Genomic DNA, 24,591 nt, shown 5'->3' with positions numbered 1-24,591 from the left:
CAGCCCAGGCAGGCAAATCTAAAGAGCCTTTTCTCCCCCTTCAGGGGTCCCCGTCACATCCATGTCACACGCCCTGTGCCTCGCTGCCCCGTGTTTCATCATCCATCTCCACTTACGCCCTCCTTCAACAAGCATTTATTGAGTGCCTACTGTGGACTCAGGATGCAAGGCTCCGTAGAGCCAGGTGACAGGGCTGCTGTCTTGTCACACAGCTCGTAGTGCAGGGGTGGAAAAGTGGTGTCGTCCTCCTCACCCTCACAGCTGAGCTCCAGCACCAGCGCCCGCTGCCCTGGCTTAGGCTTCCGGCCTGTCACCTGCTGCACCAGTTTCGTCACCCTGGTGGTACGGCGGGGAAGGGGTGGGGGTGATTGGCTAAGTGAGCAGTGGTAGGCAGAGTGACCGGGCATGGACCACAGGGTGCTGATGGCCACAAGGAGCCTAAGCCAGGAGCACGAGCAGCTCAAGACAGGAAACATCTGAAAGTATTTTAGGAGCAGCAGGCAGGGCGGGCAGGAGGCAGGAAGCTGCGAGTCCCCTGAGAGCGGGCTGTGAAAGGGGGGCTTAGCAGGGTGTGGAGGAGCTGATGGGGCTGGCCAAGCAGGCAGCTGGGAGGCCCCTCCTCAGGTTTTCGGTCCTCACCCCACCCCCAGCCCATTTGCTGCCTCCATTTGGCAAAAGAAAGCCTCAGGAGGGTGTGAGGGGCCCAAACAGGGTGGGGAAGAGGAAAGAGTTCATGTCTCCCAACTCCAACCTCTAGGAACAGAACAAGTCCTGGCTACAGTCAGGCGTGGGCTCACCTGAGGGCCAGGTGCTGGGCCTGCTTTTCAGGCGACCATCGTGCTGAGTAGAGCCGGGCCTTTCCATGCAGCAGCATCTTCACCCTCAGCCCAAATTGTTCCTAGAGAGAGATAGGTCAGGTGCCAGCTAGGCCGGGGGGCCAGGCCTGAAGGCAGGGAGGAACGGGGCTCACCTGGAGATGGGCCAGCAGTAACTCCAGGGTCATCTCTGGCTGCCCAGCAGGCACCTTCAGGCGGTCCCAACAGGTCCAGGTCCACGTCAGGTGATCTAACTGGAGGGAGGGCGCAGTAAGAAGCTTCTCGCACCCACCCTCCCCCTATCCATTACCAGCAGCTGATGGCCCCTTTCCTAGAGGAGGAGCTGGACTAGAGGCAGGAAACAGAAGCCAGGGGGGTGGGGTTGGAAGGTGGGATCTGGGCCCAGAGTCTCAGCACCCTCCCTGGCTATGCTGGGGCCAGCACAGGAAATGGGGCTATGGGGCCCCCGCACAGGGAAACAGGCAATCCATCACACAGGCTGGTTGTATGTGTGTGTGTGGAGGGGGTGCGAAGCTTCCTGAGGAAGCAGGAGCAGGACCGCTGCAGTCACCGATAAAGCTGCTCGATCCTCAAATGCAAGGCTGGGAGCTGGGGGGTACATCCTGCCCCCTCATCCTGTATTACCAGGGCGTTGGACTATGTGGGCACAGAGGATGAGGGGGCACAATGACCACTAGGGCCCCACTGGCTGAGAGACCCCAGCAGGGACACAGTCTACATAGACCTCTTCCTCCTGTCCCCTTGCCTTCCCTATTTCAAGAGTCTTGGGGTTCTAGGGCCTGGAGCTGAGGGTGGCAGGCAGCCGGGGGCCAGGAAGGGGATGCTGACAGCTCCCCCAAAAAGCACAGTGGGGTCAAGCTGAGATGAGGCTAGAGGTGAGTTGGGGGGAATCCTCCCTTGCCCCCTCCCCCTCCACCATAGACAAAGGCAGCTTATGTCCTAGCTGGAGGAGAGGCCCTTCACAAAGGGGCTCTGTGTTCTGTGCCCTGAGGGACCCCAGGCCTGCTCAGCAAAAGCCCAATGCTGGCCCATGACCTCTCCCCTCTCCCCTGGTGAGGGCATTCTCTCCACCCCCTTTCCTGTGCCCCAAGAAAATGCCAACTACTGCCGAGCCTGGGCACACAGCCAGGGGCATTCACAGCCCTGCACTCGAAGGAACACACACACACACACACACACACACACACACACGGCCAGGAACGCCTGCATGTGTACTCACACACACACCCATGCACGCCCACAGTGAAGAGCCCTGTGCTCCCATCTGGCACACAGATGTACAAGCCAGGGATGCCCAGACCCCTGTGCACTCACACGCAAGAACGAATGCCCACATCCCCACCCGCTGTGCTGAGCTCAGTGCCCTTTAATGCAGCTTGGAGGGGGTGGGCCAGGGTCCCCATGCCGTGCAGGCGGAAGTTAGGCTCTGTTTGGGGCTAGGGGTCTACTCTCCCCTCCCTACCACCTCCCCCTTAGGGGCTTTACTGGAAGGAGGAGGCTGTGAGGGATGTCTGGCTCCACTAATGAGTTAAAGCTGCAGCAACCCCCAGACCCAGGGCAGGGGAGGGGTGAGGGGTGGGGGCGGCTGATGGCTGCTTCCTGTGTCTGACAGGTCCCAGTCTGGCTTCACAGCAGGAAGGAGGCTGGAGGGAGTCTTAAGGACTCCCCCAGAGTCTGGATTCTGGTGTGAACCCAAAGCCAGAGTAGAGCCTGTTTTGGTAGGGACAGGAAAAGCCCAGGCCTGGTGGGGTGTCAAGGGCTCACCTTCTGGTTGGCTGGGGCGCGAGGCACCCAGCGGTTGAAGCGGTTTTCAGCCAGATGCAGGTAGCTGTGGCGAAAGGCACCGAGGGGCCGTGGCCCGCCCACCACTTTGTACAGCTCCAGGCCCACCAGGCCCGCCACAGCTGCTGTGGTGGTAACAATGGCTGGGATAATCTGGCCCACAATTCGCTTGCTCTGCCAAGGACAGATTTGGTCTGGGCCTGAGGGGTGGGGCTAGGGTTTGACCCCCACCTCCAGGCCTGAGCCCCAAGGGGCACAGTTACCTGGTTGCGGTTGGCAGGGGGGATCCCATAGTTCTGAGCACGCAGGCTTGCTGCCGCTGCCACAAAATCCATATGGAAGCTGCTATCATTGTCCTGTGAGGCCCAAGTCCCAGTAGTGTTAACACAGCCCCGGAATCCCTCACCATGGCTCACCGTGTGTCCCGGCACAGGTCTTCCCACAATTCGGCTGGGGGCGGATGCTGACATCTGTCCCACTTATCAGATAAGGAAGCTGAGGCTCAGGGAAGGTGATCTGCTTTGGGATTCCTGCTGGTAGGAGCATTCAGGCCAAGGGAACTCCAAAGCCACCTTCTTAGCTCTTTTTTTTTTTTTTAAAGATTTTATTTATTTATTTGACAGTGAGTGAGACAGCAAGAGAGGGAACACAAGCAGGGGGAGTGGGAGAGGGAGAAGCAGGCTTCCCGCTGAGCAAGGAGCCTGATGCGGGGCTCGATCCCAGGATCCTGGGATCATGACCTGAGCCGAAGGCAGAGGCTCAACGACTGAGCCACCCAGACGCCCCACCTTCTTAGCTCTTGACCTTCCCTAACAACCTCCCCAGCTTGCCCCTCACCCCTGCTTGGGCTCCCACCTTCTCAAACTTCAGGGGCTCCAGAGGAGGGCTCCCGCTCCAGACCTCCAGCATTTGGTGCAGTTTCTTCAGTTGCTCAGGGCCTGGCAGAGGAAGGGGGTGTCGGGTAGTTCTTAACCCCCACCTTCTGCCCTCTCCCTGGAGCCTGGTGCCTATTCTTGGTCTCTCCTAAGCCTAAACCGACTGCGGTCAGACAGATCCCGGGCTTGACGCTGCAGTCTCTCCGGCAGCCCGAGCCCGGCTTGTGTGCGTGCACGCGCATGCATCCGTGCGTGCACCTGCGAACTCTGTCCTCACCTGGCGACCACAGCTGGGTACTCTCCAGGGCGCATGGTTTGGGGTGGGGTTTTTGCTGAGAATCTGCCAAGGGAACAGGGGTGTAGGGGTGTGGGCAGCAGGGAGAGGGCCTACTGAGGGGCTAGAGGATGAGCCCAAACCTCGAAAGAAGCAAGCTCAGAGGGCCTGTGAGTGAGTGGATTGGCGGCAGGGCCCCCAGGCCCCAACTTCCTTCTGTAGCATAGGCTGAGGACAGGGCCAGGCCTTTGGATGGCAGCTTGGTGGGGGGGGGGGTGGCAGAGCCAGGGACCTCACCAAACTCAGCAGAAGCCCCAGCTAGCTCCAGGTCATTAGGAAAGATGGGGGCCAAGGGCTGGGGCCTGGGCAACGGCAGCAACTTCACTAGTTCCCTGAGTGCCGTCTGGTCCCGTGAGCCAGGCAGCCTGTGCATCCGGGCATACAGGTTAGCAGCCGTGAGCACGTAGAGGAGGTGCGTGTCCTGCAGTCAGACAAGAGCACGGGCGGAGGCATGGGTGTGCGTGAACACGTACAGGTGCGTGGGGGTCACCGCCTGTTTGTGGAGCTGTTGGAGCGCCTGCCCCGTCTCACATGTGGACGCCGGTACGTGCACAAACGTGGCACTCCCCCTCAGCACCTGTGCCTCTCTGCAGAATGCAGAGGCGCCCACCTCTGCTCTGAGGGGTCACATCCCCACCTTGGGTTCCCAAGGGACCCCACTCACTTGGCTGGCATCAAACTCCAAGGGCTGGGGACACTGTTTGGGACCCGACCAGAAAAGAGTTCCATCCTCCAGCACCTAGGGAAACGGAGGCTGTTGGGCTCAGTCTGGTCCCCTTGAACCCTCAGCCTCCTGACCCCTAGACACCCACTTTATCAGGTGGGAAACGGCTCAGCAGCTGCTTGATGTCATAATGGAAACGTCGCTGCCAGTGGCCGAGGGCCCACGCCACACAGTCTTGCCAGGTCCGTGGACGCTCTCTCAGCACGCCCAGCACCTCCTGCAGCAGGGTCAGCACCTGTGGCCCATCTGCTTCTGCCAGAGAAGTGAGCACCCTGCAGAGAGAGGAGGAGGTCTGAGGCTGAGCCCTGAAGACTCCGGTGCTGGGGCTCTGGACTCCCATCCACCCCTCTTGGTGGCCTTACTGCTGGTGGCGGTTGATGGTCTCAGCAGACAGACGGAAGAGCCCGTCAAACTCATCCCGGGCCCACTGCAGGGGAGAGACGAACCATGAGGTGTCAGGTGGGGAACAGGTCTGCAGCTAAGGACGGAGCTGGGTGGCGTAGGGGTCCCTGGGGAGCTTCCTACCTGCAAGGTGTGCTCGACTGTGCTGGGGAAGTGCCGTAGGGTGCAGACAGGGTAGGCAGCATCCTCAGGAGCTAAACCCGAGGCAGGGGCTGTGTAGGCCTCGGTCACATGTGGCACGAACACTGAAGCATGGCCCGAGGTGCCCTGTGTCCCCGCCTCCAGCAGTGGCTTCAGATAGTGGGTGCAGCGAGCAGCCACATAGTGGCCTAGCAAGGGGGCAGAGGGTCAGGAGTGGGGCTGGCACTGCCTCGAATAAGGGGCTGAGTTTCAAGGTCAAGCACTCACGGGCCTGGAAACTGTCCAGGGCAGCAGCCACACCATCCACACGGGAGAAGAAATCGTCATCGTAGATGTGCTCTGTCGTGGGATCCAGTGGGTAGGTGAGTGGGGTCACCTTCAAGTCTGAGTTCAGGCGGTGAGTGGCCTCTGCAGCCACCTCCGCCTTGGGCCTCTGAGAAGAGAACAGGAAGATGCCGGGGGTGGGTGGTGGGCACTCTGGAACAACAGTTCAGGAGGCAAGATGTGCGTAGGGGCCAGCACTCACACCGATGTCCTGTGTCCTGAAGAGGAACTGACGGCTGAGATTGGAGCGCTCTATGTGGTCCATGTCAGCAACAGTCACACCCCTGCCGGCCGCGGTCCCCAGGCCCACTAGGGCAAAGCCTTTGAGCAGCTCACAGCCAATAGCACCAGCACCCACCTGCCAGCAGGAGCAGCCTTAGCCGGAGGGCCTGGCCTGGCCCTCCCACAGACATCTCCCAGCTGGACCACCAAGCTCACCAGGAGGTAGTGCTGCCGGCTCAGCTTCCTCTGAAAACCAGCCCCAAACACTGCAATTTGCCCATCATAGCGGCAACATTTCTAGGGGACACAGACAGGGGTCAGTGATGGCCTGTGCTGTGTCTCTTCCCTCTTACACTAACTTTTCCAGGTCAGGATCTCTGGACCGTTCTTCCTGTTCCCTCCCTGGTCCTGAGTTTGGAGAAGGCTTGCACCCCTACCCCAGGTTCTTACCTGGGCACAGTCCTCCGGTGTGGAAAGGAACTTCCCATCTTCTGGAAGGCAATCGAGGGCATCGAAGTAAAGCCACTGGTCCAGGGGCATGAACTTCCCAGAGATTGCCTAGAGGCCAGAACTTCAGTGTAGGGACTCCTGCCAGCTCCAAGCCGCCTTGGATCCTGGCTGGGCTTCACGAGACTGGTGAAGCCACCACGGCTGCTGTCGGGTACTGGGCACCGTCTGGCACCCACACTGATCTCCACACCCTTCCCGGTCTCATCCTGCCTGTGCCTCTGCCCACCTTCAGCACTTCCTGGGCAGCCACTGCACCCAGCATGGCTGCCATGGGGCTCAAGACACCAGCACTGCTCAGGGCGACTGTCCGCACTAGGGCCTCATCCAGCTGCTTTTCCAGGGGCTCTCCTTCTGCCCCCTTCAGTGGTTTCAGGGACCGGGCCAGGTCCACCACCATCTCTGCATCATCCTGTGGAGTGGAACTCTGTGGGCACGGCAGCCCCAGCCTGAGCTCCATCCCCCACTCAAACCCTTCACGCAGCCATCCCCCCATTTCCACAGAAGAAGAAGCAGGGCCTGAGTGTGAAGGCCCAAACCAGCTGCCAGACTGCGCAGCCCCGCCAGAGGACGCCTAGACAATGCCCGTGGAGGCTTTGCCAACGTGGTTGGAGACTTCAGCCCAGAACTGAGGGGTGAGGAGGTGGCCGGGGTCCCCAGGCTTTGCGCCTGGTACTTTCAGGGACCCGGTCTCTGGTCCAGAGACAGCGCTATCATTTCCTTTATGGAAGTGGGAAACTGCCTCTGGGATTACAACTCGGGCCTGTGAGATAATCACTGCTGCTTCCTGGCGGGTGGGACCCCAATAAGACGGAGGCTCGGGGAAGAAGCAACGGGGCACTCACAGGATCCCAACGCTGGGGCGGGCGGCCGTGGAGGTGCTGGAACTGGTGCAGCGCACGGAAGGCCTGGTGCAGGCAGTGGGCGCGGAGCACTGCCTCGGGGCTCGGGGCCACCACACGGGGCTGGAGCAGGGCTACATCCAGGGGCTTCTGCAACAGCACTCAGCTCAGGCTCAGGTTCAGACCCCCAGGGCCCCGTGAGGCTCCCAAGCTCCCCCATCTCGGCTGCACTTGCACTCACATGGCTCACAGTCACAGGTCTCTTGACCTCAGTGACAGCCCCACCACGCAAGTAACGGGAGAAAGTTGCTGTGTCTCCAATCTCCAAGGTTCCGTCCTCTAGGGGAGATCCAGCCTGTCAGTATGACCTCTGAACCTGAATTGTTCTTCATACTCGACCCTGTCTTGCGTCTGTGTCCTTGACCACACTGAGGAAGGTGGAGGGAGAACCTATCCCCAAGGACCAGGCTGCGGATGCCCTGAGTGGGGGCTGGGGGGCTGAGGCTGGATTGAAGTGGGTTGGCTTACCCTGCACGCGGATAGCCCGGGGATCACAGCCATTGAGCTCAACCATGCCCTCAATGCCTGAGAAAGTCACCAGATCCCCATCGCGGAAGTGGTGGCCATCGGCTTCTTTTCTCAGAGTGAGAATTCCAGGGGAGCCCTGGAGAAGAAGTGGCTTGGTTCAGGGGTGCCCTCCTTGGTTAGCAGCTGAGCACCCACACTTCAGCACCCACCTGGGAAATGTGCTGGATGGCCGCTGTCAGAGGTTCTGCCTCTGTGGGGTCCCGCACGGTGAAGTCCTCTCCGAAGTCACAGAACAGCTGCCTGCCGCAGGGTGGGAGGGGTCCCTGAGCCGGCCCAGTGGTGAAGGGTGGGAGACACTAGGCCCAGCCCACAGGGCCCCCGCACTGGGGAAGGAATGCTGGGAGAGGCTTGGGAGCTGGAGTTTGAGGGATTTACTGGAGCAGGTCTGGAGACCGGGGTGGAGGAAGCAGAGGGGTGGGACTGGGGACTACCATCGGGAGGGGATGCTAGGACAGGCCCGGGGTGGGGCGAGGGGCATGGGAGCAAGCCTGGAGCTCGGGACAGCCCTGGAACCGGCTGGCACTTGTGAGGTGGCAAGTTAGGCAGGTAGTCTCTCTCACCCCACAAGGCCCCGGGTATCGGCCACCAGAAAGCAGATTCCGAGCTCGCGGCATACAGCGCCCACCTTCAGCTGCTCCTCCAGCTTCGAGGCAGTCAGCACCACCACCTGGGTGGACCCCGCGGTTAGCAGGGCCAGAACCACTGCTCGGCTCGGGGCTAGAGGAGGGGACGGGGCTCACCTGGAGAGTGGGGCAGGGAGGGTACCTGGAAGTCCAGCAGCAGCTCCTTGGTGATGTCACCTGTGTGCACACACACCTGGACGGCTCCGTTGAGCTGAGCCACAAATTCTTGAGATGCCTCAGCCCTGCTTCTAGCCAAGTCCTTCTCTGAGAGGAAAAACTAGACAGAGACCCACTCTGCCTTGAGCAAGGAGATTTCTCTCGGGCGCCACCCCCACCCTGGCCTGGGAACCTGTAGCACCCCCTGCCCCACGACCCTCACCTGGGCAGCCAGGTCAGACCAACAGGTGGGCTGGGGATCGTGCAGCGTGAGGCTGCCCACACCCATCAGGACCAAGTTTTTGGCCACCTCAGCCCCTAGACCCTGAAGGCCTGATAGCAGGACCTTGGCTCCCCGAATCCTCTGCATGGCCGGCAGGTCCAGCACATACCTGCGGAGGGGGAATAAGAAGGTAGGCAGTCGGAGGCCAGAAGTCAGAAGGCCACCCCCCTCCGTCCCCACCTCAGGCCTCACAGCTGCCGTGAGTACAGCTCCTTATCCAGCCACTTGGCGGTCTCCAGGACATCCATTCTCAGGCCGGTGGCGGGATGGCAGGCTGCAGCGCTTACAGAGAGGGTCGCTGCGGGGCGGGCTGGGCCAGCAGAGGCCAGTGCCCCACTGCAGCTAGCTCGAAGAGGCACCAGGTTTCTGGGAGTGAAGGACGCTACTGCTCACCGCCTTCTTCCTGGCTGCTCTGTCATTTCAGGGGAAGTGAAAGTGAAAGTGAAACTAGACGGAGCCAGCTCCTGGTCCTGCCTCCAGATAGCTCCCCGCAGCTGTGGGGCACAGGCAAAGTGGGACAGAGCTCTTGGCTGTCTGGCCTCTGGGAGAGCAGGTATCCTTTTCTTTTTTTAAGATTTATGTATTTGAGAGAGAGAGGGAGAGCAGGAACATGTGAGTGGGGAGAGGGGCAGAGGGAGAGAATCTTCAAGCAGACTCCCTGCTGAGCATGGAACCCAAGGTCATAGGGCTCCCTCCCATGACCCATGAGATCACGACCTGAACTGAAACTGAGAGTCGGACGCTCAACCGACTAAGCCACCCAGGTGCCCCAGCAGGTATCTGTCTTGAGGAAGGGAGCCATGGGAGATACCCATATGGGCTGGGGGCAACATCTAGCTCCCTAGATGTCCCAAACCTCGGGCCCCATTCCCCTCAGTGTCGCTGCTGAGTGCTGGCAGGAACCCCCGTGTCCTGAGGACTCACCTGGTCCATAACACAGGGCAGAGCCAGTGCCATCCCAGAGGCTGTGGGAGCTTGTGAGGTTATGTCATCCCAACCCCAGAGCCCAAAGCACAGATCCAGGTGAAGCCTGATATCTTTGGGAGTACCTACTTGGCCCTGGCCCACTCCTGAGGATAAGGATTCCCCCTTGCCCACAGCTGCCAGCTCAGGACCGGTGGCAGTCCTGGCCGGCCAGTCAGGGAATGAGTCCTGGGACTCAAAGAGAATGGTCATTCTCTGAGTGCCAGACCGGAGAGTGGCAGCCATGGGGCAGCCGTGATCGTATGTGCCTGACTTTTCATTTCAACTTTTATTTTGAAATAATTAGAGACTCAAAGGTTGTTGCAAAAACAGTAGAGGTCCTGTGTTACCCATCCCCCACAGATGTGTCCTTTTGCCTTCTTAGGAACCTGGGGCCCGTTCCCCGGAGGGTGGACCACAGCTCGCCACAAAACTCCACAGGAGCTAAACCAGATGTGGTCATAAATTCTTTTTTTTAAATTGAGGTAAAATTCATATAACATTAAAAAAACCATTTTCAAGTGTACCATTCAGCGGCATTTTGTGTCCGCACAATGTTGTGCAGCCACTGCCTCTGTGCAGTTTCGAAACGTTTCCATAACCTACTGAAGAACACCCCCACCATGGTAAATAATCACTTCGTCCCCTACCCTGAACCCCTGGCAAATACTTAGATTCTGTCTCCAGGGTTTTACATAGTCTGGATATTTCTGTGAAAACAATCATACAAATCGTGACCTTTGATATCTGCTCTCTTTCCCTCAGCATGTATTTGAGTTTCATCCAAATTATAGCAGGTACAGTCCTCATTCCTTTTTATGGCTGAAAAATACTCCATCATACGGCTTATGACGCTTTGTTGATCCAGTCACCTGTTGATGGACATTTGACTCGTTTCCACCATTGGGTCATTATGAATAGTGCTGCCAAGATCATTCTGGAACATGTATTTGAGTATTTGCTTTCAATTCTTTGGGGTATATACCCAGGAGTCGAATTCCTGATTTGTACGGTAATGTTTAATTTTTTGAGGGACCAACAGCTGTTTTCCACCAGCAGTGTACAAAATTCCGATTTGTCCACACTGTAGCCAACACGGGTTTTTCTTTAAAAAACAAAAACAAAACGTATACCCATCCTAAAGAATGTGAAGTAGTATGTAATTTTTTTTCATTCAGTAAACATTTACTGGGTGTGTCATATGTACTAGGTACAGAAATCAGGGCCTGACTGTCTTCTTGTGACTGGCTTATTTCACTTAGCAAGTATCTTCGAGGTCCATCCATACTGTAACATATTACAGAACTTCCTTCCTTTTAAAAGCCACATAATAGTCCTTATATGTATGTACCACATTTTGCTTATTCATTCATTGGTGGATGGATACTTGGGTGGCTTCCATTTTTTAGCTATTGTGAATAACGGTGTTATGAACATGGATGTACAAATATCTCTTCGAGATCCTGATTCCAGTTCTTTTGGGTATATACGCAGAGGTGGAATTGCTGGATCATATGGTAATTCTATTTTTAGTGTTTTGAGGAGCTGCCATACTGTTTTGCATTTGACGTTTGACATTCTCACCAACAGGGCACAAGGGTTCCGATTTGTCCAAATTCTCTCTAACACTTGTTTTCTGGTTTTTAGATAGTAGCCATCCCAATGGATGTGAGGTGGTATCTCATGGTAGTTTCAGTTTGCACTTCCCTAATGATTAGTGATATTGAGTATCTTTTCATGTGCTTATTGGCCACTCAGATATCTTCTTTGGAGAAATGTCTATTGCAGTCTTTTGCCCATTTTTTTCTCCTTCAAATTTTTATTTAAATTCTTGTTACCATACAGTACAATATTGGCTTCAGGAGAATTCAGTGATTCCTCACTTACGTACAACACCCAGTGCTCATTGCAAGTGCCCTCTTTAATACCCATCACCCTTCTAGCCCATCCCCCACCTCCCTCATTCCATCAACCCTCAGTTTGTTCTCTAAGAGTCTCACGGTGCGGTGCCTGGGGGGCTCAGTTGGTTAAGCGTTTGCTTTCGGCTCAGGTCATGATCTCAGGGTTCTAGAATTGAGCTCCTTCTCAGGATCCCTGCTCAGCAGGGAGTCTGCTTCTCCCTCTTCCCTCCCCCACTCCCCCGCCACTGCTCATGTTCTCTTAAATAAATAAATAAATAAAATCTCTTATGGTTTGTTTCCCCCTCTCTCCCCCTCATATGTTCTTCTGTTTCTTAAATTCCATGTATGAGTGAAATCATATGGCATTTGTCTCTGATTTCGCTTAGCATAATACACTGTAGATCCTTCCACGTCCTTGCAAATGGCAAGATTTCATTCTTTTTGATGGCTGAGTAATATTCCATTGTGTGTATATACTACATCTTTATCCATTCATCAGTTGATGGACATTGGTTCTTTCCATAATCTGGCTATTGTTGATAATGCTGCTATGAACACAGGGTGCACGTACCCCTTCAAATCTGTAGTTTTGTGTCCTTTGGGTAAATACCTAGTAGTGCACGTGCTGGGTCATAGGGTAGTTCTATTTTCAAGGTTTTGAAGACCCTCCATTCTGTTTTCCAGAGTGGCTGCTCCAGTTGGCATTCCCACCTTCAGTGCAAGAGGGTTCCCCTTTCTCTGTATCCTCGCCAACATCTGTTGTTTCCTGTGTTGTTAATTTCAGCCATTCTGACAGGTGTGAGGTGGTATCTCATTGTCTTTTGCCCGTTTTTGAATTGGGTTTTTGTTGTTGAGTTTTATAAGTTCTTTACATATTCTGGATATTATCCCTTATCAGATATATGACTTGAAAATACTTTCTCCTTTCTTTGGTTCCCTTTTTACCATGTGGATAGTGTCTTTTTGGTGTTAATCCTTTTTAAAAATGTTGGATAGAATCACCAGTGAAGATATCCAGTCCTGGGCTTTTCTTTCTTGTTTTTGTTTTGTTTTTTTAAAGATTTATTTATTGAAAGAAAGAGTGNGTGTGTGCCAATTGGGGGAGGGGCAGAGGGCGAGAATCTTCAAGCAGACTCCCTGCTGAGTGACGAGCCCAGTGTAGGGCTCCATCCCATGACCCATGAGATCATGACCTGAGCTAAAACCAAGAGTTGGACACTTAACCAACTGAGCCAGCCAGGTGCCCCATCTTGGGAGTTTTATGAACACCAGTTCAATCCCCTTACTAGTTGCAGATCTATTCAATGTTTTTCTCTCTTCTTGAGGCAGTTTTGCTCGTTTCTGTATTTTTACAAATTTGTCCATTTCGATTAGGCTATCCAGTTTGTTGGTGTACAGTTGTTCACTATATTCTTATAATCCTTTCTGTTTCTGTAAAAATTGGTTACAGCGTCCCCATTTTCATTTCCGATTTTGATAATTTGTCTTTTTTCTCCTAGTCAATGTATTTAAAAGTTTGCCAGTTTTGTTGACCTTTCAGAAAAGCAGCTCCTGATTTTGTTGGTTTTCTCAATTGTTTTTCTTTAGGATTCTCTCACTAATTCCTATGTGTGTATTTTATTCCATACCACCAAGCAATTCTCCAATGCCACCTGGGCATCCTGCAATTCCACTCAATTCTGAGACCATCTACCTGGAGACCACCTCAGACCCAGTGCCTGCTCTGGCACCAGTCAGCTGCTTTTGCAACTGGAGCTGCTACCCCACAACCAAGAGGAATGGGGGATGGTGGCTGGTTCAAGCCCGGCTCTTCCTTCTTCGAGTACTTTCCTAGCTGTCTGATCAGGTACCAGAGTTCTGAAATAGTTGATTACAATTGCTCTTTCCACTTCTTTGGAGTTAGGGCTGGCATAGTTGTTTTGTTACGATTTTGTAACCGTCACCACCATCTATTTTAAAACTTTAAAATCAGGGGCGCCTGGGTGGCACAGCGGTTAAGCGTCTGCCTTCAGCTCAGGGCGTGATCCCGGCATTGCGGGATCGAGCCCCACGTCAGGTTCCTCCACTATGAGCCTGCTTCTTCCTCTCCCGCTCCCCCTGCTTGTGTTCCCTCTCTCGCTGGCTGTCTCTATCTCTGTCAAATAAATAAATAAAATCTTTAAAAAAAAAAAAAAAACTTTAAAATCACCCCAGGGGACGCCTGGGTGGCTCAGTTGGTTAAGCCTCTGCCTTCAGCTCAGGGCATGATCCCAGGGTCCTGGGATGGAGTCCCATGTCGGGCTCCTTACTCAGTGGGGAGCCTGCTTACCCCTGGGCCTGCTGCTCCCTCTGCTTGTGCTTTCTCTCTCTGACAAATAAATAAATAATCTTAAAAAAAATTAAAAAAAAAAAATGAAATCACCCCAGGCAGAGGGGAGGGGGGTGAAAAAGGTGAAGGGAATCGAGAGTACCCTTATTGTGACGAGTCCTGAGTAATGTATGGAAGTGCCGAATTGCTATATTGTACACCTGAAACTAATATAACACTGTATGTTAACTATCCTGGTTTTTTTGTTTTTTTTTTTTTTTTTTTAAGTAGGCTCCTTGCCCAGCATAGAGCCCAAAGTGGGGCCTGAACGCATGGCCCTGAGATCAAGACTTGAGTTGAGATCAATAGTTGGATGCTTAACCACCTGAGCCGCCCAGGCGCCCCAACTATACCGGAATTCTTTAAAAAGGGGGGAGGGGAGTTTACGTAGCAAGAAAACAAATCACCCAGACAGAAACTCTCTAACCATGAAGTAACAACTCCTCACTCTAGCCCCTGGTAACCTCTATTCTACTCCAGTCTCTATGAATTTACCTATTCTATATACCTCATTTAAGTGAAATCATACAATATTTGTCTTTTGAGTCTGCCCTATTTCCTTAGGGGTCATCAGTTCTTAACCTGCAATGCTGACTCATCGGGTTCCTACAATTGGGAGGTTAGTGCTATTGTCCCCACTTTAAAGAAGCTGAGACACAGAGAGGCGAGGTAGTTTGCCCAAGATCACTCGGCTGCCAAGGAAGGCTACTAGGCAGCCACTGACTGTACCCTTAACCCAATGCTGCACTTCCCCTCACCAACCCTCCTTGGTTCGAGGCGGCAGCAGAGGGACCCAGCTCCCATAACCAGCAGCATTACTTTCTCGCCGTGATGCTCCCCCAGGTGTGCTGGAGGCAGCTGGGCATGCTCAGTCTGAAGCATGAGGGCACTCACCTTCATCCCCTGCGCCAGGCCCATGCTGGGCCCTGCAGAGACAGAGGAACCCCGGTGCAGTAGTGAGAAAGGGAAGTGTAGGAGACCTCAGCCAAGCTAGAGGTCACAAAGGGAAGTCTAGGAGAAAGTGCTCTTGAAGTTAAGACCCAAAGGTCACTGATTATTTGTTTTGCTTGCTGGGAGTTCCCTGTATGGCTATATCTGTTTACCCAATTGCTTTCCAGCCTATGGCATTTGGGCTGTTCTGAGGTTAGAGACTGTGGAGTGAACTGCAGTGATCTCTTTCCTGCTGGACTCTCCTTGTGCCCTATGAGGGGGCACATGCCTAAGGAAGGGTAGGACTACTGAGTCTGAGTCTAGGTGAAGGTCCCACTTTAGAAAATTATGCCAAATGGTCTGCCAAATTGTTGATGCAAATTTGTACTCCCAGAGCCATGAAGAAAAGAGTTTATCTTTTTTATTTTACACAGAAATCTTTCCCCCCACCCATCCTCTCCCCACCACCATCCTCTCACTCCCCAAGCTCGCCGTGATGGCTCTGGCCATGCCCAGCAGCAAGTCAGAAGCAGGCAGAAGCTTGGGCAGGCTGAAACTGCCCGAGAAGCTCCAGGCACTTTGGTCCACCCAGTCAACAAAAGACCTTAGTCTGGAGAACCAGAAGCAGCCCAGCCCCATCTGGCTCTGAACAGGAGCCTCTGACAAGGAGGAAGTCCTGCTGGTCTCACTTCAGCAGCCACACATAGGCCCGCTACGGCAGACCCGGTGTGGGAGTGGGTGGGCATGGTAAGTGCAGGAAAAGCATAGTTTCTGGGCCTCACCCTCACCCCCTCACCCTTGGGGCTGGTCCTGGAAGAGGGGCCATGCCCCCCCCCCACCCCCCGGGGCCAGTCCTGGCCTCTAAGTTGGAGGCATATATCTGGTCATTGATCCGGCTCACTGTGCTCACTACCACAGGAAAGTGTCCAGCCTGGCCTGGGAGGCAGGGAGCGCTCTCCTCATCCCCACTCTCTGCTTAGTCTTGGGCTTGGGTTTCACAGGCAGTGGGCGGATCATAGTCGTGTCAGTCTGAAGAAGATGTCAAGGAAGAGGACTAAAGAGGAGACTGGGCAGCCCAAAGGCCTAGGCTTGGGGTGGGCAGCTCTGCTATACTGAGTGAGGTCCAGCTCTGCACACCTGAGGCTGTAGCCACTGCCAGGCTGGGGGCTGGGGGTACAGGTGAGGGACCGTGTGGCTAGCTCAGCTCAGCCCAATGTCACAGAACAAGGATACAGGTTGGATGAATTTTGTCCGACCTCCAAGTCCATCGAAGCCTGTCCTTACCTAAAGTAGAAGGAAGAAGCGAGCAGGCCAGGCTAATAGGCCAGCGGGCTGGCTTCCCCTGCACCTCCCCTCCCCCTGAGAGGGCTGGCACTTGCCCCTTGTGGGAAGCCATACTCACTGTATCCGTGCTGCGACAGGGCTCTGCCTTGGCCCTCTTGGGCTGTTTCTGGCCTAGGACAGCATTCCGGATGAAGACAGGAAAGGCACTAGCCAGCTCCTCATCTGGCTCTCCTACGCAGCGCTGGCCGCCCAGTGAGAGCTGGGACTCCTGGAGGGGAGACCCCAAAGCCAGGCTCCATGAGCCTGATGGCAGCAAAGGAGGGGGTGAGTCGTGGTGGTGGAACAGGACCAGGATCTCTGACGCCTCACCCGGGGCAGGAAGGATAATGAATAGAGTTCCCAGGTAGCTCCGAAGTGCTGCAGTCCTGGGCCAGGAGTGAGAGGGCTCCAGCAAGACCCTGCCCTCTCAGAAGCCCAGCTTCACACTCGGTCCTGGCAAGGGTTGGATGGTGACTGCCTGACTTCTTCTGGGAAGCCTTACCTGCTTGGGGCCTTTGGGCATCTTCTTGGGGATGTCCTGAACAGGAGAGCTGTGAGAGTGAGACATGAAGGCAAGAGGCAGGTGAGCAAGACACAGGGCCGGGCAAGCCAGGCTTAGCACGTGGCCCTCGGGGGGCCACCATGGGGCAAGGCTGCTGTAACAGCTCTGTGCTGGGCAAGGCCCCTCGGTCAACCCCACCCCAGTGCGGGTCTGTGAACAGTTGGACAGTCACAGCTGCCACAGTGGGGAGGGGAAAATTGGACCACTCTCCAATTTTGTGGCTTCCACTCAAAGCCAAGCCAATTCCGACGCTCCCCAAGGCCTCAGGCACCTCACCATGTCCTGGCTCTATGTGGGGCTGGAGACCCGGCTGATTCACCACCCACAGGAGGAAAGCCAGTCGTGTCCCGATACGGGCAGAAGGCACCTTGTGAGCTCATACTTAGCTGCAACTGCCCAGAGAGGGGCCACTACCTCCATAAGACCCTCGGGAGATAGCTCCTAAAGTGCTCCCATCACCCAGGGCTAGGCCGTCTTCCTCGATAACCTGTGCAGGCAGGGTCTGGAGGCAGAACTGATCATGGCCCCAAGCCCTGGTCGTTCACTCCCAGCTCCAGAACTAGCCACAGTGTTCTCATCGCATTTCTGGGGACACGAGAAGCTGAATACCTTCTCCTGGCATTTTCCTGGGTGGGTAGAAGGATGGTAACCTAAGGCTGACCCTGTGGCTTCCCTGTAGCAAGATTGGGCCTGTCAGCTCTGGACCCCTCCACTCCTGCCCTCATAGCCTGTGGTAAGGCTACATGACGACCATGGGAAGATTCTCCACTTGTTGCAAGTCTGGCCCTGGAGAGGCTGATCCAAGGTGGAAGCATCCTGGGTTCCCTCAGCCTCCCTGCAGGCCCTAAAGATGATAAAAATGTCTCACCCTTTACAGCTAAACAGACAACATGAAGAAGCCAGGGCGTGCAGCAGGCACTTGTAGGTCCCCTGATGGCAGCCCGCATGGCCAAGGGTTGCTTTCCACTGCTCCCAGGCCCGGCCCTGTATGGCACCCGTGCCTCCAGCCCCGAGGGCGGGGAGAGGTGGAGAGCCCAGCTGGCTCTCCCTTTTGCCCTCTCCCCAGGCCTCTTCCACCTCCACTGCCTTACACCTCGATTTCTTTCTCTCATGTCCAAAGTCTCTGATTAGGAGGAAGCCCGCTTAACCCTTGACCCCCATTCCTGAGTAGTGTATACCTACATGTACCTGCAGAGTAGTTCTCGTCTCCCTGATGAACCATACTTGGCCTGCCTGGCCAAGCAGATGACTTCCCCATTCCCAGTCCACTGTGCCCCTAATGCACGTCCCACCCATCCCACTGCAGCTCCCCACAGCTTCTTACGCCTGCCCCTGTGGAATACCCCCTTAGGTGGTGGGGCCCTGGGCTCCGTGATTTGAAATGGTCCAAAGCATGAGCCCAAGAGGCACACATGGAAGAGGAAGTTCAGAGTCCCTGGCTCAGGACTCTGGTGGGCAGGCATTCAAGGTATGGGAAGCACCACCCCCCAACATCATCACCCCAGACCTGCCCCTACTGAGACCCCTGTGTTCTCTCCAACTCACATCACAACACCTTTGCTTGAAGGCTGATAGTGATGACCAAAGCAAGAGAAGAGCTTTGCACAGGGTACTCAGAAGAGGGAAGAAGAAGTGGTCAGAAACAGTCATGGCCAACGCCAGGTGACCCTCACTGCCCTGTCAGCCACTCGGAGTGACGAGGGCAGGGCCTGCGGAGACCTCTTGGTCATCCTTTCTCGAGGCTGTGGACAGGGCCAGGGACTACTACTTACTGTGCTATCTCTTGGGAGAGCTTCTTGGCACGGCTGTGATGGATGCTGGAGGGCTGGGACGGAGGGGTGTCGACATCAAAGGTGGCATTGAGGTCAATGTCCTCACCGAAGGCTGGTCGGCGAAGCTTTGGGCTCAGCATCTCCACAGGGGCTGGGCTATAGGCAGAGTTGGCCTGGTTACTCTGGACCACTGTGGCAGTCCAGAAGGACAACAGTCCCTGAAACATCAGAGACAGCTTGGTTCCAGGGGTCTGGAGCCCATACCTGGCTCAGGGCCACCCTACAAGGAAGCCTGACTCTCTATGGAAAAAAACGCTTGGTTTAGTGCTTCCATCATGGGACCAGTGAAAGTCTTCAAGACGTGGAAGGAAGCAAGTAAAACACACACAAAAGCCAAGTGTCCAAACAAAAGTCTGCCTTTTGACCAAACAGCTGCATTTCTCAGAATGCAGTGCAAGGGGCCAGAGATGTGACCACAGATTGATGTAGATGGCAAATGGCACAATACTGGAAATGGTCAAATGACTCCCCAGGGGGCTGGCACTGTCACAGCCTGAATATGATGCAGACATTAAAGTAGTGTTTCTGGAGAGTAAACTTAACAACGTGGGGAAATGCTCATATATTACATTTAAAAAGTAATACGAAACTCTGTGATAAAAGAAAAAACAGACAAGTTGGACTTCAAAGAAATTTAAAATTGTGTACATCAAAAGACACCATCGGGGCACCCAGGTGGCTCAGTCAGTTGAGCATCTGACTCTTGGTTTTGTCTCGGGTTGTGATCTTGGGGTCATGGGATCGAGCCCTGCATCGGGCTCTGGGCTCAGTGCAGAGTATGTTTGTCCTTCTCTCCCCTACCTTCATGCTCTCTCTCTCTCACAAATAAATAAATAAAATCTTAAAAAAAAAAAAAAAGACACTGTCAACAGAGTAAAAAGGCAACCCACAGGATGGAAGAAACTATTTGCAAATCATCTCTCTCATAAAGGACTAAAATCCAGAATATAGATAGAACTGAAGCTCCATACAGAAAACAAACAACCCAGTTCAAAACTGGGCACAGAGCTCGAACAGACTTTTCTCCAGAGAAGATCTCCAGAGGGCCAGTAAGCCCAGGAAAAGATGCTCAACGTCTCTGGTTGCAAATCAAGCCTACCATGCGATCCTGCTTCACAGCCATGAGGACCGCTGCTAGGAACACCACCACCCAAACAAACAGAAAACAACAAGCGTTGGTGAGGATGTGGTAAAATTGGGACCCTGCGGCGCCCGGCTGGCCCAATGGGTGGAGCAGGTGACTCTCGATCTCGGGGTCATGAGTTCGAGCCCCACGTTAGGAATGGAGATTCCTTAAAAATAAAATCTTGAAAAAAAACTGGAATCCTTGTGTACTGTTGATGGGAACGTAAAATGGTACATCTGCCGTGTAAAATAGTACAGCGGTTCCTCAAAAAATTAAAAATAGAATTACCATATGATCCAGCCGTTCCACTTCCGGGTAGACATCCAGAGCTGAAAGCAGGGTCTCAAAGAGATTTGCACAGCCATATTCATAGCCGCATACTTACAACAGTTAAAAGGCGGAAGCAAATGTCCATCCACCAGCGAATGTATAAGCAAAATGTGGTACGTACATACAACGGAATGTAAGTCAGCTTTAGAAAGGAAGGACATACTGACACCCGCTACAACACGCATGAACCCTGAGGACATTACATTGAGGGAAGAAAGCTGGTCACAAAAAGACAAATACCGAATGATTCCACTTATATGAGGTATTTAGAGTAGTCAAAATCATAGAGACAGAAAAGTAGAATGGTGGGTGCTGGGGGTTGGAAGATGGGTTATTGTTTAATGAGTACAGAGTTTCAGGTTCTCAAGATGAAAAGGGCTCTGGAGGTGGCTGGTGGAGACGACACCACAACATTATGTGTGTAATGCCCCTACTGTGCACTTGCAAATGTTGCTGAATTTGTCATGTGTAGTTTACCACTGGATTTGGGAAAACAACTCTATGGAAAGGACAACTTTGGTGCGCACACATCCCTTCCCCTCTTTCCCCACATACAGAGAAAGGACTAGAAGAAAATATACCACACGTCAACAGCGACCTCTGTGCTAAGTCCGTATTTTCCAAATTGTCAACAATGAATGTGTTGTTACTTTTATAATGGGGGGTGGTGGTATTCTGTTAGAAATTTGCAGCCACTAGGATTTTTCTAGCCCACCCTAGCTCCTGTGGTCAGAGAACTCTGGGCAGTGGCAGGGCAGCCCCCAAACATCATCTATTTCCTTCCCTTAGGGACCTTGTCATCGGGGCCACCCAAAGCCCTATCCCACTGCTCAAGGACAGAGGGATGCACGGTGAGGGGATGAGTCTCTGGCCGGGAGCCCACTGGGGCATGCAGATCGGAGGGAAGGGAGCCACCCGCACTGATTTGGGTGGGTAGGCAATGTGGGAGGCTTGGACTACCTCTTCCCTTCCCTGGCCAGGTCCCTGGAAGCACTACCCCTTCTCGCCTGCAAGTGAAAACAAAGGTTGCACAAACCCACCTCAAACCAGGGCCACGCTGGGTGCTTTGCCTCCCCTTGGGGAGCCACGGCATAAAGCAGCAGCCAGGAGCGCTGGTGGCAACATGTCTGTGGTATCTGTTCATCCGGTCGCTATCTCCCACTCCAGCAAGTCGTCTGCCACTATCTCCCACCCCAGAGGGTCAACACACCTCACCACAGCCCGCTCACCGCAGCCGCGCCACACGCCCCCGCCAGCCCGAGCTGCACGCCCTAACGGCTCCCGCGTGCCCCAGCCCCGAGAGCCAGGCTCCCCCCTCACTGAAGCCTCTAAATGCAAATGGCACAAGCGCCACTTTTCTTGTCATGGGATTTGGCCTGTCGTGGTGTGTGGCGGGGGGCGTTTGGGGGCTTCGCCATCTAACCCCCCAGTTTGTCTACCCCACTGGAACACAAGCTCCGAGAGGACTGAGGGCCTGACACGCAGCGCGCCCTCGGCAAGAACCTGTAAGAGAAGTCTCGGCCTCGCTCCGACGGGGGATGGTAACGAAAGTAAGCAAAGACAGCTATGCAAAGTCCCTGGGAGCCTAGAGGCAGCCGTCACTGGGGACGCCAGGCACAGAGCACACGCGTGTGGAAATACCCTGAGGCCCACGGCGTGGGCAGTGGAGGGAGCACCGTGGAGCTTGTAGACCGCAGTCTCGACTGGTATCCTGGGAAAAGGATTTTTACTTCCTGCCTCGAGGCAGTTTGAGTTCTAAATGTGTGACCGCGGGAGATGGTCTTTGAGACTATCAGCTCCCTCTGAGCCAAGCTCCTGACAGGGCCCTTGCGCTACCTGGGGCTTTCAAGCCGGCGTGGCCAGTGGGCTCTGAGGGCGGAGTGGGGAGGAGGGACCAGATGCAGAGTCTAGTTTGTCCAAATCAGCAACACGCTGGACCTCACAGAGTCATGTGCCCCTCACGCTCCCCAGCCGTCTCTCAGTCCAGCCTAAACCGGGGTGGGCAGGTAGCTCGAGCTCGGTGAAGAGACCCTGGGGGGGTCTGAGGTGAAAAGGACCAAGTACGGTTGAGGAACTAAAGCTACGATGAGAACGCTGGCTGTAGGCACTCACTCCCCGGTGCAGAAGCTGACCAGGTACTGTGGCGGGGGAAAGAATGTACGTGTCAGGAAGCTGGCTGAGGAACACAGGTCAAGATGCGGCTCCCCTCTCCTCAGAGCCGGGTGTGTACAACATGTCTGTAGTATCTGTGTGCGGCGCCTCAGGCTCCGGTAAGAGCCGAGAGCACTTCTGTGGCCCGTGGCACCTGACACAGCGTCTAAGTAAATACTCCCTGCGCAGAGGACGGGGAGCGTACTCCTGCCGAGGAGGCTAGGGAAGGCTCTGCAGGGCAACTGACCCTTCAGGGTGCACAGAAGCTGACAAACAGAAAGGCACAGAGGCGGGAAGGCCAGATACACCCTGCTGTGTTGAACTGTGGCCGAGCACTAAAGGTCCACGAGAGCCCACGGGCTGGCTCCACCAGTGCTTGAGGCACGGTGCCGAGAGGCCCGGGAGGGTTTGGCAGGGAAGAATGTCGTGAAGCCCGGGAGCTGATAAGCTGGGCAGACAGGAGGAGCCGGAGGCTGGGTCACCAGCCTCAGCTGGAGGTAGTGGCCCCGGGGACAGGATCAGGAGGCCCCACAGGGGTTAGTTAGACGGGCAGACTCCAGCAACTGAGCGGATGTGGGGAAGAAGGAGTGTAATGATTTTCCAAAGGACATTGAACAGTGGCTCAAATTAAAGGCTGGGCCACTGGGTTATGTGCTTTCCGCCTGGGCCATCCGCTGGGCAGCCAGGCAGGACAGTCCTGAGATGCTCTTAGCCAGTCGGCTTCTGGGAAACACTCGGGAGGAATGGGCAGCCAGTCCGGGCAGGAGCACCCATCCCTCTGCCTCTTGGCTCCCTCTGCCGGCAGCTTGAATGCACACATTCCTGACACCAGCAGGGAATTATTTTGGTGACTGGTTTCGTGTTTGTTTCAGAATCTGGGGCAGACAGATGCATTTGGTAAGCATTCCATAAACAGGATGCGTGCAGACCGTCAATGCTCCTGCCCCTTCCCTGCCCATCCCTAGGTCCTCTCTGGCCTACCTCGGCCTTTTCTTGTCAGAGCCCAGAGCCTGCTTCAAAGCTGTTTTCCAACTAAATCTTGGCTGTGTCCCAGGGCAGGAGGCCCACAGCCTTCAGGCCCACATGGACCACCCACCCGACCAAAGCCAGAAGTAGTGAAGACCCTTACCAGGGAGTTCTTCCACCCCCCAGAAAGTCAACAAACCTCTCTAAAACCAGGCGGTTGACCGTCTCACTGTCCACTGGGGGCAGGTTCAGGGTTTCCTGCAGCATCGTTAGCTTTTTTTTCAGGCTCTTGGGGAAGAAAAGAGAAGACTGTGAAAGGAAGGCTGAGGCAACAAGTCTGGAGAGACTGTCAAGGATGTGAACAACATGCACGACAGGCAAGCCCATTGGGAACAGAGCAAGGCCTGAACCCCCAACATCCTGAACCCCCGGGATCAGCCAGCCTCAGAACCCCTCTCTGGTGAAGCCTCTGCTCTGGCGAGGCTGTATCCCTAGGGATATAGGTACAGGACAGACTGTAGGGAAGACCCGTGGTGCTGTCTGTCCTCTACTAAGGAGGCCCAGGCTCCAAATGAGGGCCAAGGTGCACACCCCGACCCACTCTGTCCCAGGAGGGTGCAGGGAACCCAGAACCACCGCCACAGACCGGGCACAGGTTCCTAGGCTCTTGGAGGACACACATAACGACCCCTCGTTCCCGTCTGGCCAAGGATGTCCCTTACCACAATTTCCTTGTCAGCACTCTGTAAATCCTTCTGGGCCGACTTCAGCTCCAACTTGGTCTGGTCTAGTTCAGAGTAGACTGTCTGCAACTACGAGAAAGTATAGGGAGGAAAGGACAGGCCAGCAGGCAGCCGTGTGCTCTGTCCCCACCTGCTCCTACCCAGAGCGTGTTCACGGGAGCCCAGGGTCCAGAGGAATCTGAGGACAGATGGGGAGACCCTGGCTTTGTGGGGCCTGTCCATGCCCATCTGGAGCTGCCCAGGAACTAGGGTTGCACTCTACACCTGACAGCCCACGGGTGCACCGGGCCGAGATAAAGCAGCTGTGCTGACTGAACGGGGTTCCAAGGACGTTCCTCCTGCTCTGGGCCTGGGACTAAAGCAGACCCCTGACACAGTCACACTTGGGCTCTGTGCTGTCCAGCCCGCTGAGAGGTGCCCAGGAGCCAGGGAGAATAGAAGTTGTAAGCATGCACGTATTGGCGGGGATAGCCGCGTGACCTGCCACCCTAAGTGGACAAGCCACAGAGCCAGAGCCAAGGCCCTGGAACCAGTCTCTGTGAATCACCCACGGTCCCGTGGAGTCTGTCGCACCATGAGGCCCCATGGCTTTGCTCAGGAGACAGCAACGAGCACGACAAAAGGATAGCCACCTCTCCCCTCACCTTTTGCTCCCCACAGTTACCTTGCTTTTGGAAGAAAACAAGTCCTTCTTCAGTCTGTCCGCCAGCTCCCCTGAGGCCTTCCGTGCCTCTTTTAGATTCTCATACTCTCTATGCGGGGGGGGGGGGGGGGGGGG

At 54.9% G+C, this 24,591-nt stretch overlaps 2 protein-coding genes across 4 annotated transcripts in view; both read right to left on the bottom strand.

Annotated features, from left to right (window-relative positions):
- Positions 1-119: 119 nt before the first annotated feature.
- UBA7 (ubiquitin like modifier activating enzyme 7) lies at positions 120-9,045 on the bottom strand. Its single transcript, XM_008703774.2, has 24 exons — positions 8,832-9,045; positions 8,580-8,748; positions 8,343-8,477; positions 8,138-8,244; positions 7,727-7,817; positions 7,518-7,653; positions 7,231-7,328; positions 6,993-7,139; positions 6,377-6,559; positions 6,091-6,198; positions 5,857-5,937; positions 5,621-5,776; positions 5,362-5,527; positions 5,077-5,282; positions 4,914-4,978; positions 4,640-4,823; positions 4,492-4,566; positions 4,065-4,248; positions 3,474-3,556; positions 2,882-2,974; positions 2,601-2,792; positions 971-1,069; positions 798-898; positions 120-336 (listed from the first exon to the last, which is right to left on the bottom strand). The coding sequence occupies exons 1-24, from the start codon at positions 8,885-8,887 to the stop codon at positions 147-149; spliced, it is 3,105 nt and encodes a 1,034-aa protein (XP_008701996.1). The 5' UTR covers positions 8,888-9,045; the 3' UTR covers positions 120-146.
- A 6,164-nt stretch (positions 9,046-15,209) lies between these two features.
- Positions 15,210-24,591, bottom strand: part of LOC103674812 (TRAF interacting protein) — a 21,126-nt gene continuing 11,744 nt past the window's right edge. For 2 of the 3 annotated variants that reach the window (XM_040628792.1, XM_040628794.1), the window contains 8 exons: positions 24,478-24,565; positions 23,793-23,882; positions 23,270-23,358; positions 18,438-18,593; positions 16,606-16,654; positions 16,183-16,332; positions 16,014-16,064; positions 15,210-15,809 (listed from right to left, as the gene is read on the bottom strand). In XM_040628792.1, the coding sequence (XP_040484726.1) occupies positions 15,690-15,809; positions 16,014-16,064; positions 16,183-16,332; positions 16,606-16,654; positions 18,438-18,593; positions 23,270-23,358; positions 23,793-23,882; positions 24,478-24,565 (793 nt within the window). In that variant the 3' untranslated portion in view covers positions 15,210-15,689. Of the gene's footprint in view, positions 15,810-16,013; positions 16,097-16,182; positions 16,333-16,605; positions 16,655-18,437; positions 18,594-23,269; positions 23,359-23,792; positions 23,883-24,477; positions 24,566-24,591 lie in introns of all 3 variants that reach the window. The other variant, XM_040628793.1, reaches the window with a different exon arrangement.

Source organism: Ursus maritimus, unplaced genomic scaffold (genome assembly GCF_017311325.1).
Source record: "Ursus maritimus isolate PB19 unplaced genomic scaffold, ASM1731132v1 scaffold_14, whole genome shotgun sequence".
Classification (NCBI taxonomy): domain Eukaryota; kingdom Metazoa; phylum Chordata; class Mammalia; order Carnivora; family Ursidae; genus Ursus; species Ursus maritimus.
This window is presented reverse-complemented; position numbering and strand designations above follow the sequence as displayed.